The 21,225-nt window shown below is 49.5% G+C and overlaps 1 protein-coding gene across 1 annotated transcript in view; it reads right to left on the bottom strand.

The window, feature by feature from the left end:
• The window catches only part of LOC134988777 (transient receptor potential cation channel subfamily M member 2-like), a 448,705-nt gene extending 427,950 nt beyond the window's left edge, over positions 1–20,755 (bottom strand). Inside the window, exons 1-2 of the mRNA XM_063950574.1 lie at positions 20,599–20,755; positions 19,907–20,016 (exon numbers count right to left, since the gene is read on the bottom strand). Coding sequence (XP_063806644.1) covers positions 19,907–20,016; positions 20,599–20,755 — 267 coding nt within the window. The remainder of the gene's footprint in view (positions 1–19,906; positions 20,017–20,598) is intronic.
• Positions 20,756–21,225: the final 470 nt, after the last annotated feature.

The raw sequence follows: 21,225 nt of genomic DNA, 5'->3' as shown, positions 1-21,225 counted from the left end.
GTACCATCGCCCATGGGCAGTAGTGAGTGACCAGTCTATGTACCAGTGCCCATGGGCAGTAGTGAGTGACCAGTCTATGTACCAGCACCCATGGACAGTAGTGAGTGACCAGTCTATGTACCAGCACCCATGGACAGTAGTGAGTGACCTGTCTATGTACCAGCACCCATGGACAGTAGTGAGTGACCAGTCTATGTACCAGCGCCCATGGACAGTAGTGAGTGACCAGTCTATGTACCAGCACCCATGGACAGTAGTGAGTGACCAGTCTATGTACCAGCACCCATGGACAGTAGTGAGTGACCAGTCTATGTACCAGCACCCATGGACAGTAGTGAGTGACCAGTCTATGTATGCCCATGGACAGTAGGGAGTGACCAGTCTATGTACCAGCACCCATGGGCAGTAGCAAGTGACCAGTCTATGTACCAGTGCCCATGGACAGTAGGGAGTGACCAGTCTATGTACCAGCACCCATGGGCAGTAGTGAGTGACCAGTCTATGTACCAGCACCCATGGGCAGTAGTGAGTGACCAGTCTATGTACCAGTGCCCATGGGCAGTAGTGAGTGACCAGTCTATGTACCAGCACCCATGGGCAGTAGCAAGTGACCAGTCTATGTACCAGTGCCCATGGACAGTAGGGAGTGACCAGTCTATGTTCCAGTACCCATGGGCAGTAGTGAGTGACCAGTCTATGTATCAGCATCCATAGGAAGTAGTGAGTGACCAGTCTATGTACCAGCACCCATGGGCAGTAGTGAGTGACCAGTCTATGTACCAGCACCCATGGGCAGTAGTGAGTGACCAGTCTATGTACCAGCACTCATGGGCAGTAGTGAGTGACCAGTCTATGTACCAGTGCCCATTGGAAGTAGTGAGTGACCAGTCTATGTACCAGCACCCATGGGCAGTAAAGAGTGACCAGTCTATGTACCAGTGCCCATGAACAGTAGGGAGTGACCAGTCTATGTACCAGCACCCATGGGCAGTAGCAAGTGACCAGTCTATGTACCAGTGCCCATGGACAGTAGGGAGTGACCAGTCTATGTACCAGCGCCCATGGGCAGTAGTGAGTGACCAGTCTATGTACCAGCACCCATGGGCAGTAGTGAGTGACCAGTCTATGTACCAGCACCCATGGGCAGTAGTGAGTGACCAGTCTATGTACCAGTGCCCATGGACAGTAGGGAGTGACCAGTCTATGTACCAGTGCCCATGGGCAGTAGTGAGTAACCAGTCTATGTACCAGCACCCATGGGCAGTAGTGAGTGACCAGTCTATGTATCAGCATCCATAGGAAGTAGTGAGTGACCAGTCTATGTACCAGCACCCATGGGCAGTAGTGAGTGACCAGTCTATGTACCAGCACCCATGGGCAGTAGTGAGTGACCAGTCTATGTACCAGCACCCATGGGCAGTAGTGAGTGACCAGTCTATGTACCAGCACCCATGGGCAGTAGTGAGTGACCAGTCTATGTACCAGCACCCATGGGCAGTAGTGAGTGACCAGTCTATGTACCAGCACCCATGGGCAGTAGCAAGTGACCAGTCTATGTACCAGCACACATGGGCAGTAGCAAGTGACCAGTCTATGTACCAGTGCCCATGGACAGTAGGGAGTGACCAGTCTATGTACCAGCACCCATGGGCAGTAGCAAGTGACCAGTCTATGTACCAGTGCCCATGGACAGTAGGGAGTGACCAGTCTATGTACCAGCGCCCATGGGCAGTAGTGAGTGACCAGTCTATGTACCAGCACCCATGGGCAGTAGTGAGTGACCAGTCTATGTACCAGCACCCATGGGCAGTAGTGAGTGACCAGTCTATGTACCAGTGCCCATGGACAGTAGGGAGTGACCAGTCTATGTACCAGTGCCCATGGGCAGTAGTGAGTGACCAGTCTATGTACCAGCGCCCATGGGCAGTAGTGAGTGACCAGTCTATGTACCAGCACCCATGGGCAGTAGTGAGTGACCAGTCTATGTACCAGCACCCATGGGCAGTAGTGAGTGACCAGTCTATGTACCAGTGCCCATGGACAGTAGGGAGTGACCAGTCTATGTATCAGCATCCATGGGAAGTAGTGAGTGACCAGTCTATGTACCAGCACCCATGGGCTGTAGTGAGTGACCAGTCTATGTACCAGCACCCATGGGCAGTAGTGAGTGACCAGTCTATGTACCAGTGCCCATGGACAGTAGGGAGTGACCAGTCTATGTATCAGCATCCATAGGAAGTAGTGAGTGACCAGTCTATGTACCAGCACCCATGGGCAGTAGTGAGTGACCAGTCTATGTACCAGCACCCATGGGCAGTAGTGAGTGACCAGTCTATGTACCAGCACCCATGGGCAGTAGTGAGTGACCAGTCTATGTACCAGTGCCCATGGACAGTAGGGAGTGACCAGTCTATGTACCAGCACCCATGGGCAGTAGCAAGTGACCAGTCTATGTACCAGTGCCCATGGACAGTAGGGAGTGACCAGTCTATGTACCAGCACCCATGGGCAGTAGTGAGTGACCAGTCTATGTTCCAGCACCCATGGGCAGTAGTGAGTGACCAGTCTATTTACCAGCCGCCCATGGATGGGCAGTAGTGAGTGACCAGTCTATGTACCAGCACCCATGGACAGTAGTGAGTGACCAGTCTATGTCCCAGTGCCCATGGGCAGTAGTGAGTGACCAGTCTATGTACCAGTGCCCATGGACAGTAGGGAGTGACCAGTCTATGTACCAGCACCCATGGGCAGTAGTGAGTGACCAGTCTATGTACCAGCACCCATGGGCAGTAGTGAGTGACCAGTCTATGTACCAGCACCCATGGGCAGTAGTGAGTGACCAGTCTATGTACCAGCGCCCATGGGCAGTAGTGAGTGACCAGTCTATGTACCAGCACCCATGGGCAGTAGTGAGTGACCAGTCTATGTACCAGCACCCATGGGCAGTAGTGAGTGACCAGTCTATGTACCAGTGCCCATGGACAGTAGGGAGTGACCAGTCTATGTATCAGCATCCATGGGAAGTAGTGAGTGACCAGTCTATGTACCAGCACCCATGGGCAGTAGTGAGTGACCAGTCTATGTACCATCACCCATGGGCAGTAGTGAGTGACCAGTCTATGTACCAGTGCCCATGGACAGTAGGGAGTGACCAGTCTATGTATCAGCATCCATAGGAAGTAGTGAGTGACCAGTCTATGTACCAGCACCCATGGGCAGTAGTGAGTGACCAGTCTATGTACCAGCACCCATGGGCAGTAGTGAGTGACCAGTCTATGTACCAGCACCCATGGGCAGTAGTGAGTGACCAGTCTATGTACCAGTGCCCATGGACAGTAGGGAGTGACCAGTCTATGTACCAGCACCCATGGGCAGTAGCAAGTGACCAGTCTATGTACCAGTGCCCATGGACAGTAGGGAGTGACCAGTCTATGTACCAGCACCCATGGGCAGTAGTGAGTGACCAGTCTATGTTCCAGCACCCATGGGCAGTAGTGAGTGATCAGTCTATTTACCAGCCGCCCATGGATGGGCAGTAGTGAGTGACCAGTCTATGTACCAGTGCCCATGGGCAGTAGTGAGTGACCAGTCTATGTCCCAGTGCCCATGGGCAGTAGTGAGTGACCAGTCTATGTACCAGTGCCCATGGACAGTAGGGAGTGACCAGTCTATGTACCAGCACCCATGGGCAGTAGTGAGTGACCAGTCTATGTACCAGCACCCATGGGCAGTAGTGAGTGACCAGTCTATGTACCAGCACCCATGGGCAGTAGTGAGTGACCAGTCTATGTACCAGCGCCCATGGGCAGTAGTGAGTGACCAGTCTATGTACCAGTGCCCATGGGCAGTAGTGAGTGACCAGTCTATGTACCAGTGCCCATGGACAGTAGGGAGTGACTAGTCTATGTACCAGCACCCATGGGCAGTAGTGAGTGACCAGTCTATGTACCAGCACCCATGGGCAGTAGTGAGTGACCAGTCTATGTACCAGCACCCATGGGCAGTAGTGAGTGACCAGTCTATGTACCAGTGCCCATGGCAGTAGTGAGTGACCAGTCTGTGTACCAGCACCCATGGGCAGTAGTGAGTGACCAGTCTATGTACCAGCACCCATGGGCAGTAGTGAGTGACCAGTCTATGTTCCAGCACCCATGGGCAGTAGTGAGTGACCAGTCTATTTACCAGCCGCCCATGGATGGGCAGTAGTGAGTGACCAGTCTATGTACCAGCACCCATGGACAGTAGTGAGTGACCAGTCTATGTCCCAGTGCCCATGGGCAGTAGTGAGTGACCAGTCTATGTACCAGTGCCCATGGACAGTAGGGAGTGACCAGTCTATGTACCAGCACCCATGGGCAGTAGTGAGTGACCAGTCTATGTACCAGCACCCATGGGCAGTAGTGAGTGACAAGTCTATGTACCAGAACCCATGGGCAGTAGTGAGTGACCAGTCTATGTACCAGCACCCATGGGCAGTAGTGAGTGACCAGTCTATGTACCAGTGCCCATGGGCAGTAGTGAGTGACCAGTCTATGTACCAGTGCCCATGGACAGTAGGGAGTGACCAGTCTATGTACCAGCACCCATGGGCAGTAGTGAGTGACCAGTCTATGTACCAGCACCCATGGGCAGTAGTGAGTGACCAGTCTATGTACCAGCACCCATGGGCAGTAGTGAGTGATCAGTCTATGTACCAGCACCCATGGGCAGTAGTGAGTGTCCAGTCTATGTACCAGCAACCATGGGCAGTAGTGAGTGACCAGTCTATGTACCAGCACCCATGGGCAGTAGTGAGTGTCCAGTCTATGTATCAGCACTTAGCAGCACACTTTTCTACTGTTCTCAGAGTGTGTTACTGAAGCGTTGTATATAATTGTTGTTATATGTGAGTACTGGTTGATACTCCAATAACTTCCCTGTGTTATAACACAGAATGATCAGAGGCATTATATAATATTCAGCTACAGTAATCGTATGCTTGGTATTCTGATGCTGGACAGATTACTGCTAGTAGCTGCATAGATAGAATATGTTAGGTGCCTGGCTGCTCCGTTCAGTGGCCCTCATTCCGAGTTGTTTGCTCGCAAGCTGCTTTTAGTAGTTTTGCACACGCTAAGCCGCCGCCTACTGGGAGTGAATCTTAGCTTAGCAGAATTGCGAATAGACACTTCTTAGCAGTTTCTGAGTAGCTCCACACTTACTCGGCATCTGCGATCAGTTCAGTCAGTTTCGTTCCTGGTTTGACGTCACAAACACACCCAGCGTTCGCCCAGACACTCCTCCGTTTCTCCAGCCACTCCCGCGTTTTTCCCAGAAACAGTAGCGTTTTTTCGCACACACCAATAAAATGGACAGTTTCCGCCCAGAAACACCCACTTCCTGTCAATCACATTACGATCACCAGAACGAAGAAAAAAACCTTGTAATGCCGTGAGTAAAATACCTAACTGCATAGCAAATTTACTTGGCGCAGTTGCACTGCGGACATTGCGCATGCGCATTAGCGACTAATCGCTACGTTGCGAAAAAAAAATAACGAGCGAACAACTCGGAATGACCACCAGTGCTCCATACCTCCCAACATGACCTCTCCAGCAGGGATACAATGCTCTGCTCCTGGATTTTTCTCTTAATTTAATATTGCCATCACCTGTGGTGAAATACCTTTCTTATCCATTAACCTTTTCAACACAGCTGCTGGCATTCATAACTAAAGAAAAAAGTCCAGGAGCAGAGCATCGTATCACTGCTGGAGAGGTCATGTTGGGAGGTATGACATAGGTATGAGCACTGGGTCAGTATTAGGGTACAGCACAGGTGATGGTAATCATACAGTAAGAGGGAAGAGCAGGAGCAGAGCATTGTGTCCTCCTGGAGAGGTCATGTTGGGAGGTATGACATAGTTATGAGCACTGGGTCAGTATTAGAGTACAGCACAGGTGATGGTAATCATACAGTAAGAGGGAAGTGCAGGAGCAGAGCATTGTGTCCTCCTGGAGAGGTCATGTTGGGAGGTATGACATAGGTATGAGCACTGGGTCAGTATTAGGGTACAGCACAGGTGATGGTAATCATACAGTTAGAGGGAAGTGCAGGAGCAGAGCATTGTGTCCTCCTGGAGAGGACATGTTGGAAGGTATGACATAGGTATGAGCACTGGGTCAGTATTAGGGTACAGCACAGGTGATAGTAATCATACAGTAAGAGGGAAGTGCAGGAGCAGAGCATTGTGTCCTCCTGGAGAGGTCATGTTGGGAGGTATGACATAGGTATGAGCACTGGGTCAGTATTAGGGTACAGCACAGGTGATGGTAATCATACAGTAAGAGGGAAGAGCAGGAGCAGAGCATTGTGTCCTCCTGGAGAGGGTCATGTTGGGAGGTATGACATAGGTATGAGCACTGGGTCAGTATTAGGGTACAGCACAGGTGATGGTAATCATACAGAAAGAGGGACGTACAGGAGCACAGCATTGTGTCCTCCTGGAGAGGGTCATGTTGGGAGGTATGACATAGGTATGAGCACTGGGTCAGTATTAGGGTACAGCACAGGTGATGGTAATCATACAGTAAGAGGGAAGAGCAGGAGTAGAGCATTGTGTCCTCCTGGAGAGGGTCATGTTGGAATTTATGACATAGGTATGAGCACTGGGTCAGTATTAGGGTAAAGCACAGGTGATGGAAATCATACAGCAAGAGGTAAGAGCAGGAGCAGAGAATTGTGTCCCTCCTGGAGAGTTTAATGTTGGGAGGTATGACATAGGTATGAGCACTGGGTCAGTATTAGGGTACAGCACAGGTGATGGTAATCATACAGTAAGAGGGAAGATCAGGAGCAGATCATTGTGTCCTCCTGGAGAGGTCATGTTGGGAGGTATGACATAGGTATGAGCACTGGGTTAGTATTAGGGTACAGCACAGGTGATGGTAATCATACAGTAAGAGGGAAGAGCAGGAGCAGAGCATTGTGTCCTTCTAGAGAATGTCATGTTGGGAGGTATGACATAGGTAGGAGCACTGGGTCAGTATTAGGGTGCAGCACAGGTGATGGTAATCATACAGTAAGAGGGAAGTGCAGGAGCAGAGCATTGTATCCTGGATAGGTCATGTTGGAAGGTATGACATAGGTATGAGCACTGGGTCAGTATTAGGATACAGCACACGTGATGGTAATCATACAGTAAGAGGGAAGAGCAGGAGCAGAGCATTGTGTCCTCCTGGAGAGGGTCATGTTGGGAGGTATGACATAGGTATGAGCACTGGGTCAGTATTAGGGTACAGCACAGGTGATGGTAATCATACAGTAAGAGAGAAGAGCAGGAGCAGAGCATTGTGTCCTCCTGGAGAGGTCATGTTGGGAGTTATGACATAGGTATGAGCACTGGGTCAGTATTAGGGTACAGCACAGGTGATGGTAATCATACAGTAAGAGGGAAGAGCAGGAGCAGAGCATTGTGTCCTCCTGGAGAGTTCATGTTCGGAGGTATGACATAGGTATGAGCACAGGGTCAGTAATAGGGTACACCACAGGTGATGATAATCATACAGAAAGAGGGAAGTGCAGGAGCAGAGCATTGTGTCCTCCTGGAGAGGGTCAAATTGGGAGGTATGACATAGGTATGAGCACTGGGATAGTATTAGGGTACAGCCCAGGTGATGGTAATCACACAGTAAGAGGGAAGAGCAGGAGCAGAGCATTGTGTCCTCATGGAGAGGTCATGTTGGGAGGTATGACATAGGTATGAGCACTGGGTCAGCATTAGGGTACAGCACAGGTGATGGTAATCATACAGTAAGAGGGAAGTGCAGGAGCAGACTATTGTGTCCTCCTGGAGAATGTCATATTGGGAGGTATGACATAGACATGAGCACTGGGTCAGTATTAGGGTACAGCACAGGTGATGGTAATCACACAGTAAGAGGGAAGAGCAGGAGCAGAGCATTGTGTCCTCCTGGAGACGGTCATGTTGGGAGGTATGACATAGGTATGAGCACTGGGTCAGCATTAGGGTACAGCACAGGTGATGGTAATCATACAGTAAGAGGGAAGTGCAGGAGCAGAGCATTGTGTCCTCCTGGAGAGGTTCATGTTGGGAGGTATGACATAGGTATGAGCACTGGGTCAGTATTAGGGTACAGCACAGGTGATGGTAATCACACAGTAAGAGGGAAGAGCAGGAGCAGAGCATTGTGTCCTCCTGGAGACGGTCATGTTGGGAGGTATGACATAGGTATGAGCACTGGGTCAGTATTAGGGTACAGCACAGGTGATGGTAATCATACAGTAAGAGGGAAGTGCAGGAGCAGAGCATTGTGTCCTCTTGGAGAGGTTCATGTTGGGAGGTAGACATAGGTATGAGCACTGGGTCAGTATTAGGGTACAGCACAGGTGATGGCAATCACACAGTAAGAGGGAAGAGCAGGAGCAGAGCATTGTGTCCTCCTGGAGAGGTCATGTTGGGAGGTATGACATAGGTATGAGCACTGGGTCAGTATTAGGGTACAGCACAGGTGATGATGATCATACAGTAAGAGGGAAGAGCAGAAGCAGAGCATTGTGTCCTCCTGGAGAGGTCATGTTGGGAGGTATGACATAGGTATGAGCACTGGGTCAGTATTAGGGTACAGCACAGGTGATGGTAATCATACAGTAAGAGGGAAGAGCAGGAGCAGAGCATTGTGTCCTCCTGGAGAGGACATGTTGGGAGGTATGACATAGGTATGAGCACTGGGTCAGTATTAGGGTACAGCACAGGTGATGGTAATCATACAGTAAGAGGGAAGAGCAGGAGCAGATCATTGTGTCCTCCTGGAGAGGTCATGTTGGGAGGTATGACATACGTATGAGCACTGGGTTAGTATTAGGGTACAGCACAGGTGATGGTAATCATACAGTAAGAGGGAAGTGCAGGAGCAGAGCATTGTGTCCTCCTGGAGAGGTCATGTTGGGAGGTATGACATAGGTATGAGCACTGGGTCAGTATTAGGGTACAGCACAGGTGATGGTAATCATACAGTAAGAGGGAAGAGCAGAGCATTGTGTCCTCCTAGAGAGGGTCATGTTGGGAGGTATGACATAGATATGAGCACTGGGTCAGTATTAGGATACAGCACAGGTGATGGTAATCATACAGTAAGAGGGAAGAGCAGGAGCAGGGCATTGTGTCCTCCTGGAGAGGTCATGTTGGGAGGTATGACATAGGTATGAGCACTGGGTCAGTATTAGGGTACAGCACAGGTGATGGTAATCATACAGTAAGAGGGAAGAGCAGGAGCAGAGCATTGTGTCCTCCTGGAGAGGTTATGTTGGGAGGTATGACATAGGTATGAGCACTGGGTCAGTATTAGGGTACAGCACAGGTGATGGTAATCCTACAGTAAGAGGGAAGAGCAGGAGCAGAGCATTGTGTCCTCCTGGAGAGGGTCATGTTGGGAGGTATGACATAGGTATGAGCACTGGGTCAGTATTGGGGTACAGCACAGGTGATGGTAATAATACAGTAAGAGGGAAGAGCAGGAGCAGAGCATTGTGTCCTCCTGGAGAGGGTCATGTTGGGAGGTATGACATAGGTATGAGCACTGGGTCAGTATTAAGGAATAGCACCGGTGATGGAAATCATACAGTAAGAGCAGGAGCAGAGCATTGTGTCCTCCTGGAGAGGTCATGTTGGGAGGTATGACATAGGTATGAGCACTGGGTCAGTATTAGGGTACAGCACAGGTGATGGTAATCATACAGTAAGAGGGAAGACCAGGAGCAGAGCATTGTGTCCTCCTGGAGAGGTCATGTTGGGGGGTATGACATGGGTATGGGCACTGGGTCAGTATTAGGGTACAGCACAGGTGATGGTAATCATACAGTAAGAGGGAAGAGCAGGAGCAGAGCATTGTGTCCTCCTGGAGAGGTCATGTTGGGAGGTATGACATAGGTATGAGCACTGGGTCAGTATTAAGGAATAGCACCGGTGATGGAAATCATACAGTAAGAGCAGGAGCAGAGCATTGTGTCCTCCTGGAGAGGGTCATGTTGGGAGGTATGACATAGGTATGAGCACTGGGTCAGTATTAGGGTACAGCACAGGTGATGGTAATCATACAGTAAGAGGGAATAGCAGGAGCAGAGCATTGTGTCCTCCTGGAGAGGTCATGTTGGGAGGTATGACATAGGTATGAGCCCTGGGTCAGTATTAGGGAACAGCACAGGTGATGGTAATTATACAGGAAGAGCAGGAGCAGACTATTGTGTCCTCCTGGAGAGGTCATGTTGGGAGGTATGACATAGGTATGAGCACTGGGTCAGTATTAGGGTACAGCACAGGTGATGGTAATCATACAGTAAGAGGGAAGAGCAGGAGCAGAGCATTGTGTCCTCCTGGAGAGGTCATGTTGGGAGGTATGACATAGGTATGAGCACTTGGTCAGTATTAGGGTACAGCACAGGTGATGGTAATCATACAGTAAGAGGGAAGTGCAGGAGCAGAGCATTGTGTCCTCCTGGAGAGGTCATGTTGGGAGGTATGACATAGGTATGAGCACTGGGTCAGTATTAGGGTACAGCACAGGTGATGGTAATCATACAGTAAGAGGGAAGAGCAGGAGCAGAGCATTGTGTCCTCCTGGAGAGGTCATGTTGGGAGGTATGACATAGGTATGAGCACTTGGTCAGTATTAGGGTACAGCACAGGTGATGGTAATCATACAGTAAGAGGGAAGAGCAGGAGCAGAGCATTGTGTCCTCCTGGAGAGGGTCATGTTGGGAGGTATGACATAGGTATGAGCACTGGGTCAGTATTAGGGTACAGCACAGGTGATGGTAATCATACAGAAAGAGGGACGTACAGGAGCACAGCATTGTGTCCTCCTGGAGAGGGTCATGTTGGGAGGTATGACATAGGTATGAGCACTGGGTCAGTATTAGGGTACAGCACAGGTGATGGTAATCATACAGTAAGAGGGAAGAGCAGGAGTAGAGCATTGTTTCTTCCTGGAGAGGTCATGTTGGGAGGTATGACATAGGTATGAGCACTGGGTCAGTATTAGGGTACAGCACAGGTGATGGTAGTCATACAGTAAGAGGGAAGAGCAGGAGCAGAGCATTGTGTCCTCCTGGAGAGGGTCATGTTGGGAGGTATGACATAGGTATGAGCACTGGGTTAGTATTAGGGTACAGCACAGGTGATGGTAATCATACAGTAAGAGGGAAGAGCAGGAGCAGAGCATTGTGTCCTTCTAGAGAATGTCATGTTGGGAGGTATGACATAGGTAGGAGCACTGGGTCAGTATTAGGGTGCAGCACAGGTGATGGTAATCATACAGTAAGAGGGAAGTGCAGGAGCAGAGCATTGTATCCTGGATAGGTCATGTTGGAAGGTATGACATAGGTATGAGCACTGGGTCAGTATTAGGATACAGCACACGTGATGGTAATCATACAGTAAGAGGGAAGAGCAGGAGCAGAGCATTGTGTCCTCCTGGAGAGGGTCATGTTGGGAGGTATGACATAGGTATGAGCACTGGGTCAGTATTAGGGTACAGCACAGGTGATGGTAATCATACAGTAAGAGAGAAGAGCAGGAGCAGAGCATTGTGTCCTCCTGGAGAGGTCATGTTGGGAGTTATGACATAGGTATGAGCACTGGGTCAGTATTAGGGTACAGCACAGGTGATGGTAATCATACAGTAAGAGGGAAGAGCAGGAGCAGAGCATTGTGTCCTCCTGGAGAGTTCATGTTCGGAGGTATGACATAGGTATGAGCACTGGGTCAGTAATAGGGTACACCACAGGTGATGATAATCATACAGAAAGAGGGAAGTGCAGGAGCAGAGCATTGTGTCCTCCTGGAGAGGGTCAAATTGGGAGGTATGACATAGGTATGAGCACTGGGATAGTATTAGGGTACAGCACAGGTGATGGTAATCACACAGTAAGAGGGAAGAGCAGGAGCAGAGCATTGTGTCCTCATGGAGAGGTCATGTTGGGAGGTATGACATAGGTATGAGCACTGGGTCAGCATTAGGGTACAGCACAGGTGATGGTAATCATACAGTAAGAGGGAAGTGCAGGAGCAGACTATTGTGTCCTCCTGGAGAATGTCATATTGGGAGGTATGACATAGACATGAGCACTGGGTCAGTATTAGGGTACAGCACAGGTGATGGTAATCACACAGTAAGAGGGAAGAGCAGGAGCAGAGCATTGTGTCCTCCTGGAGACGGTCATGTTGGGAGGTATGACATAGGTATGAGCACTGGGTCAGCATTAGGGTACAGCACAGGTGATGGTAATCATACAGTAAGAGGGAAGTGCAGGAGCAGAGCATTGTGTCCTCCTGGAGAGGTTCATGTTGGGAGGTATGACATAGGTATGAGCACTGGGTCAGTATTAGGGTACAGCACAGGTGATGGTAATCACACAGTAAGAGGGAAGAGCAGGAGCAGAGCATTGTGTCCTCCTGGAGACGGTCATGTTGGGAGGTATGACATAGGTATGAGCACTGGGTCAGTATTAGGGTACAGCACAGGTGATGGTAATCATACAGTAAGAGGGAAGTGCAGGAGCAGAGCATTGTGTCCTCTTGGAGAGGTTCATGTTGGGAGGTAGACATAGGTATGAGCACTGGGTCAGTATTAGGGTACAGCACAGGTGATGGCAATCACACAGTAAGAGGGAAGAGCAGGAGCAGAGCATTGTGTCCTCCTGGAGAGGTCATGTTGGGAGGTATGACATAGGTATGAGCACTGGGTCAGTATTAGGGTACAGCACAGGTGATGATGATCATACAGTAAGAGGGAAGAGCAGAAGCAGAGCATTGTGTCCTCCTGGAGAGGTCATGTTGGGAGGTATGACATAGGTATGAGCACTGGGTCAGTATTAGGGTACAGCACAGGTGATGGTAATCATACAGTAAGAGGGAAGAGCAGGAGCAGAGCATTGTGTCCTCCTGGAGAGGACATGTTGGGAGGTATGACATAGGTATGAGCACTGGGTCAGTATTAGGGTACAGCACAGGTGATGGTAATCATACAGTAAGAGGGAAGAGCAGGAGCAGATCATTGTGTCCTCCTGGAGAGGTCATGTTGGGAGGTATGACATACGTATGAGCACTGGGTTAGTATTAGGGTACAGCACAGGTGATGGTAATCATACAGTAAGAGGGAAGTGCAGGAGCAGAGCATTGTGTCCTCCTGGAGAGGTCATGTTGGGAGGTATGACATAGGTATGAGCACTGGGTCAGTATTAGGGTACAGCACAGGTGATGGTAATCATACAGTAAGAGGGAAGAGCAGAGCATTGTGTCCTCCTAGAGAGGGTCATGTTGGGAGGTATGACATAGATATGAGCACTGGGTCAGTATTAGGATACAGCACAGGTGATGGTAATCATACAGTAAGAGGGAAGAGCAGGAGCAGGGCATTGTGTCCTCCTGGAGAGGTCATGTTGGGAGGTATGACATAGGTATGAGCACTGGGTCAGTATTAGGGTACAGCACAGGTGATGGTAATCATACAGTAAGAGGGAAGAGCAGGAGCAGAGCATTGTGTCCTCCTGGAGAGGTTATGTTGGGAGGTATGACATAGGTATGAGCACTGGGTCAGTATTAGGGTACAGCACAGGTGATGGTAATCCTACAGTAAGAGGGAAGAGCAGGAGCAGAGCATTGTGTCCTCCTGGAGAGGGTCATGTTGGGAGGTATGACATAGGTATGAGCACTGGGTCAGTATTGGGGTACAGCACAGGTGATGGTAATAATACAGTAAGAGGGAAGAGCAGGAGCAGAGCATTGTGTCCTCCTGGAGAGGGTCATGTTGGGAGGTATGACATAGGTATGAGCACTGGGTCAGTATTAAGGAATAGCACCGGTGATGGAAATCATACAGTAAGAGCAGGAGCAGAGCATTGTGTCCTCCTGGAGAGGTCATGTTGGGAGGTATGACATAGGTATGAGCACTGGGTCAGTATTAGGGTACAGCACAGGTGATGGTAATCATACAGTAAGAGGGAAGACCAGGAGCAGAGCATTGTGTCCTCCTGGAGAGGTCATGTTGGGGGGTATGACATGGGTATGGGCACTGGGTCAGTATTAGGGTACAGCACAGGTGATGGTAATCATACAGTAAGAGGGAAGAGCAGGAGCAGAGCATTGTGTCCTCCTGGAGAGGTCATGTTGGGAGGTATGACATAGGTATGAGCACTGGGTCAGTATTAAGGAATAGCACCGGTGATGGAAATCATACAGTAAGAGCAGGAGCAGAGCATTGTGTCCTCCTGGAGAGGGTCATGTTGGGAGGTATGACATAGGTATGAGCACTGGGTCAGTATTAGGGTACAGCACAGGTGATGGTAATCATACAGTAAGAGGGAATAGCAGGAGCAGAGCATTGTGTCCTCCTGGAGAGGTCATGTTGGGAGGTATGACATAGGTATGAGCCCTGGGTCAGTATTAGGGAACAGCACAGGTGATGGTAATTATACAGGAAGAGCAGGAGCAGACTATTGTGTCCTCCTGGAGAGGTCATGTTGGGAGGTATGACATAGGTATGAGCACTGGGTCAGTATTAGGGTACAGCACAGGTGATGGTAATCATACAGTAAGAGGGAAGAGCAGGAGCAGAGCATTGTGTCCTCCTGGAGAGGTCATGTTGGGAGGTATGACATAGGTATGAGCACTTGGTCAGTATTAGGGTACAGCACAGGTGATGGTAATCATACAGTAAGAGGGAAGTGCAGGAGCAGAGCATTGTGTCCTCCTGGAGAGGTCATGTTGGGAGGTATGACATAGGTATGAGCACTGGGTCAGTATTAGGGTACAGCACAGGTGATGGTAATCATACAGTAAGAGGGAAGAGCAGGAGCAGAGCATTGTGTCCTCCTGGAGAGGTCATGTTGGGAGGTATGACATAGGTATGAGCACTTGGTCAGTATTAGGGTACAGCACAGGTGATGGTAATCATACAGTAAGAGGGAAGAGCAGGAGCAGAGCATTGTGTCCTCCTGGAGAGGTCATGTTGGGAGGTATGACATAGGTATGAGCACTGGGTCAGTATTAGGGTACAGCACAGGTGATGGTAATCATACAGTAAGAGGGAAGAGCAGGAGCAGAGCATTGTGTCCTCCTGGAGAGGTCATGTTGGGAGGTATGACATAGGTATGAGCACTGGGTCAGTATTAGGGTACAGCACAGGTGATGGTAATCATACAGTAAGAGGGAAGAGCAGGAGCAGAGCATTGTGTCCTCCTGGAGAGGTCATGTTGGGATGTATGACATAGGTATGAGCACTGGGTCAGTATTAGGGTACAGCACAGGTGATGGTAATCATACAGTAAGAAGGAGGAGCAGGAGCAGAGCATTGTGTCCTCCTGGAGAGGGTCATGTTGGGAGGAATGACATAGGTATGAGCACTGGGTCAGTATTAGGGTACAGCACAGGTGATGGTAATCATACAGTAAGAGGGAAGAGCAGGAGCAGAGCATTGTGTCCTCCTGGAGAGGTCATGTTTGGAGGTATGACATAGGTATGAGCACTGGGTCAGTATTAGGGTACAGTACAGGTGATGGTAATCATACAGTAAGAGGGAAGTGCAGTAGCAGAGCACTGTGTCCTCCTGGAGAGGTCATGTTGGGAGGTATGATATAGGTATGAGCACTGGGTCAGTACTAGGGTACAGCACAGGTGATGGTAATCATACAGTAAGAGGGAAGAGCAGGAGCAGAGCATTGTGTCCTCCTGGAGAGGTCATGTTGGGAGGTATGACATAGGTATGAGCACTGGGTCAGTATTAGGGTACAGCACAGGTGATGGTAATCATACAGTAAGAGGGAAGAGCAGGAGAAGAGCATTGTGTCCTCCTGGAGAGGGTCATGTTGTGGAGTGCCTGGTGGAGATCTCAGCGGCAGCCCGGTGTATATGTCACAGCCACAGAGGACACGTGGAGTAGAGGAGGGTGTATATAGCTCCTGCACAGGGCGGGCGCTGAGGAGAGGGATCTAGCGTGGTGAGCAGAGGAGAGTCTTTTCTCCTGTGGTGAGGAGTATCTAGCGGCCTGTGGAGTGCCTGGTGGAGGTCTCAGCGGCAGCCCGGTGTATATGTCACAGTCACAGAGGACACGTGGAGTAGAGGAGGGTGTATATAGCTCCTGCACAGGGCGGGCGCTGAGGAGAGGGATCTAGCGTGGTGAGCAGAGGAGAGTGTTTTCTCCTGTGGTGAGGAGTATCTAGCGGCCTGTGGAGTGCCTGGTGGAGATCTCAGCGGCAGCCCGGTGTATATGTCACAGTCACAGAGGAGACGTGGAGCAGTATCCAGCACTGTGAGAGAGCCGGCACACAGCAGTGACAGAGGGCCGTGTCCTGCCGCAGAGAACAGCCAAAAGTGCAGCACGCCTGACAAGGCTAGAGGGCTGGGGGCGCGCACATCCAGAGGAGGACACAAAGCAGCCCTGAGAACCGCTGTATAGGGGAGGTCCGGGAAACTGCTTCCGGGTCTCCAAAGCATCAGCCACGCAGAGCAGGAGCCACAACACAGCAAGGAGGCACAACACAGCAAGGAGGCACAACACAGCAAGGAGGCACAACACAGCAAGGAGGCACAACACAGCAAGGAGGCACAACACAGCAAGGAGGCACAAGTGCATCAGCCCTGGGACTCAGTAATCGTGTCCGGAGGAAGCGTCTGGAGGGGTAAGCACGCAACTCCGGTTGCACCCTGCAATTGCTAATAGAACAGGGAAGGGGACCCGTAACCCAGCCAGCAGCCATTACTTCCCAAGTGCCAGTAATAGCCTCAGGGTTGCAGAACTCTTACAATGCTTGCCTGTCCCTGCTAGCATCTACCCCACTAGAGAAAGAGACTGTGAGTGACGTGCTAGGACCAGGGCCAATTCTAGTCCTTGTGGCGCCCCGGGCGAAAATAGGGGCATGGCTTCATACAGGGGCGTGGTCAGTTATGCCCCCATTTGAGTAGCGCCTCTTACAAAAAAAAAGAAAAAAATTAATACTTACTATTCCCGCTCCTGATTCCCGACCGCTGCTGACCTCCGCTGCTGACCTCCGCCAGCGCCGCTCCTCAAATCTATGGGAGAGACGTCATGACATCTCTCCCATAGCACAGCATAGACACTAGAGGTCAATTATGACCCCTAGCGTCTATGTGCCAGTCCCACAATGCTGTGCCGTGCGCGATGACGTCATCGAGCACCACACAGCAAGGGTCGTCTCCACGAAGGGAAACTAGACGGGTAGCGTCTAGTTTCCTTCACAGCATCGGGGGCACTGACCAATAGTAGCGGATCTTGCCATGGCGGCGGTGCCCTCCGGAAGGCGGCACCCTGGGCAAAAATCCTGTGTGCCTGTAGCAAGATCCGCTACTGGCTAGGACGGTCACCCCTTCATCCTACCAGTAATCTTGGGACAGTGCCCAAATTGCTAGACTATCTACGCCCCACTTTGCCAATTCCGGTCAGAGCTAATTTATAGCCACAGGGGGCAATACTCTTGCATGAACTTAGTGAACAAGTCACTACCACAGTGTTATGCCAGTTATTGTATATTACCAGCCGTCCTTACAGGGAAACACAAGTTGCTGCTTACACGCCAAAGATCTGCTGAACTTCTGCTGTTGGACTCTTATGCTACCTTGAATTAATGAGGGACTGAGTCGCTTGTTACTTGACATATAGGGGGTCATTCCGAGTTGTTCGCTCGCAAGCTGCTTTTAGCAGCTTTGCACACGCTAAGCCGCCGCCTACTGGGAGTGAATCTTAGCTTATCAAAATTGCGAACGAAAGATTAGCAATATTGCGAAAAGACATCTCTGTGCAGTTTCTGAGTAGCTCCAGACTTACTCGGCATCTGCGATCAGTTCAGTGCTTGTCGTTCCTGGTTTGACGTCACAAACACACCCAGCGTTCGCCCAGAAACTCCTCCGTTTCTCCAGCCACTCCCGCGTTTTTCCCAGAAACGGTAGCGTTTTTTCACACACTCCCATAAAACGGCCAGTTTCCGCCCAGAAACACCCACTTCCTGTCAATCACATTACGATCACCAGAACGAAGAAAAAACCTCGTAATGCCGTGAGTAAAAATCCTAACTGCATAGCAAATTTACTTGGCGCAGTCGCACTGCGAACATTGCGCATGCGCATTAGCGACTAATCGCTCCGTTGCAAGAAAAAAATAACGAGCGAACAACTCGGAATGACCCCCATAAACTGTTGTTTCGCTGCCTCCGGGGACATAATAGGCTTCAAGCGCAGCCTCTAATTACCCACAGTTATATTATATATATCCTGTGCGTAGGTAAAGGAAGTGGGACTACTGAACAAGACCTGTAAGTTAGGGATCGGGTACCCGATGTCAGGTAAGGGATATACAGTGTGATGTGCTGTGCACCTGAAATGTACGTATCATCACAGTGATATCATTAGTGAAATGACGCAGGTACCTGCATAGTAGATCACATTGGGGGTAATTCTGAGTTGATCGCAGCAGGAATTTTTTTAGCAGTTGGGCAAAACCATGTGCACTGCAGGGGAGGCAGATATAACATGTGCAGAGAGAGTTAGATTTGGGTGGGTTATTTTGTTCCTGTGCAGGGTAAATACTGGCTGCTTTATTTTTACACTGCAATTTAGATTGCAGATTGAACACACCACACTCAAATCTAACTCTCTCTGCACATGTTATATCTGCCTCCCCTGCAGTGCACATGGGCCCTCATTCCGAGTTGTTCGCTCGCAAGCTGCTTTTAGCAGCATTGCACATGCTAAGCCGCCGCCTACTGGCAGTGAATCTTAGCATCTTAAAATTGCGAACGAAAGATTCGCAATATTGCGATAAGACATCTCTGTGCAGTTTCTGAGTAGCTCGAGACTTACTCTGCCAGTGCGATCAGTTCAGTGCTTGTCGTTCCTGGTTTGACGTCACAAACACACCCAGCGTTCGCCCAGACACTCCTCCGTTTCTCCAGCCACTCCCGCGTTTTTCCCAGAAACGGCAGCGTTTTTTCCCACACGCCCCTAAAACGGCCAGTTTCCTCCCAGAAACACCCACTTCCTGTCAATCACATTACGATCACCAGAATGATGAACAAACCGTGAGTAATATTCCTAATTGCATAGCAAATTTACTTGGCGCAGTCGCAGTGCGAACATTGCGCATGCGCATTAAGCGGAAAATCGCTGCGATGCGAAGAAAATTACAGAGCGAACAACTCGGAATGACCACAATGGTTTTGCCCAATTGCTAACAAAAATCCTGCTGCGATCAACTTGGAATTACCCCCATTGTTCTCAAAGGTTAAACCTGAATGGTGAGATAGGCAAACGGTGGCTTTATAGTATGTGTGGCTAATATTTCTGTGAAGAGAGTATTCCAAGGATTGGTTACATAGTGCATGACTCTGCAGGGTACTTGTACACTATTGCAGTTTGTTTGATTAACCCTTTTCCACCTACCAAGCAGGTAAGCCCGGTACCGCTAATACATTCATTTAGCCCCGCTTTTCCGGTGCAGTGTCTATTCTCTGGGGATCCTCATCCTTTTCTGTTTGCGAGGAGGTGGAATGTGTATCGGTCAGCTAGTGAAGCCCAAGCAGCAAGCTGAGAAGAACTACAGGTACAAGCTTTGTCATATACACCCACACTTGATCACATGTGACAGTATTACACTATATATTGAAAACATTTATTTTAAGTGCCTCACTGCGGCCCCAGCACACAGCATCATGTTCTGGGCTGAGGAGAAGATCTGCAGCTGCTGCTGCCAGGAAAGGGGGAGCAGGCCCCCACTGGGCCTTCACTGGGCCCCTCCATCAGATCTGGGTCCGGGAAATTAGTACCCCCCTCGGCACCACTGGGTACTGCAGGTTGCTATAGGTGGTTTGTGCCCCATTTCTAGTGATGCAACTGACAGACCTGACAAAGAAGAAACGTCCTCAAGTTGTGAATTAGTGTTGCGGATTCCCTGACCGCTCTGACAGCCGCTCTGATTGGCTCTCCCATCCTGCTGCCCAAGATTTCCCTTCCTATAAGCACAGGGCAGAGCATGGTGGGAATAACAGGCGCAACTCCATGAAACCACTACTACACCCCAATGTACTGAAGAGGCTGCATGTGAGCTGGGACTTGTCTGATAATACAGTACAGGAGCAGGAAGCGGCCGGGTCACTCTGTGATGTCAGTCTTCCCGCTCTCACATGAAGACACTATAGGTGTCTCTACTTTGTATTCTATATGGTCATTATAAAAACACTAATATGAAAACTGTAGTTTCTCATTTCTGTCTACAGATAATTCCACATTATTATTATTATTATTATTATTATTATTATTATTAAAATCACCATTTTTTTATTATTATTATTATTATCTTCATCATCATCATCATCATCATCATCACTATTATTATTATTATTAATATCATTATCATCACAATTATTATCATTATCATCATCACTATCACTTCTATTATTATTATCATTATTATTATTATTATTATTATTATCATTATGACCATATCACCACTTTCCCGTCTCACCTCCTATCTGCATCATTACTATTATTATGATGATGATGATGATGACCATATCACCACTTTCCCGTCTCACCTCCTATCTGCATCGTTTGCTGAGAGATGAATTCCTCCAGCTGAGTTCTCACTGGAATTTCCACCCCACATCGTCCGTGTGTCCCATCGTCCACCAGAATAAAGTGCGTGTGGTTGTTGTCCAGACAGCGCAGGCCCCCCTGAGATCCTACATCCATTGGGTACAGTGCTGGAGCTCCGCCCTGCAGTGATGACACACAAGGAGTAGAATAAGCGTACATGTATACCCACACCGCGCTGTGATGCTGCCACTGGCCGGGGAGATGTACATTATAGCACGGCTGGGAGAGATATGTCAGGGGTCCTGACTGCGCAGTCCAGGGGTCTCCTGCTGCCTTCTCCCTACAGAGATCCTGCCCTATAGGCTACTGAACTGGACTTAGTATAATCAAGATATACAGTATAATAATTATGATTTACTTAATGAGTAAAACATGTTACAATTTATTTCAGGAAGAATAAGCTGCAGGTGACGTGTGTCCTGTCAGCACTGGTAGTAACATTATCTGTCCACAGAGCATAGCATACGTTATTAATGATCTGTGTGCCCCTCCCTGCTGTACATCTGTGTGCCCCTCCCTGGTGTACATCTGTGTGCCCCTCTCTGGTGTACATCTGTGCTCTCCTC

The sequence above is a fragment of the Pseudophryne corroboree genome, chromosome 2 (assembly GCF_028390025.1).
Source record: "Pseudophryne corroboree isolate aPseCor3 chromosome 2, aPseCor3.hap2, whole genome shotgun sequence".
Classification (NCBI taxonomy): Eukaryota; Metazoa; Chordata; class Amphibia; order Anura; family Myobatrachidae; genus Pseudophryne; species Pseudophryne corroboree.
This window is presented reverse-complemented; position numbering and strand designations above follow the sequence as displayed.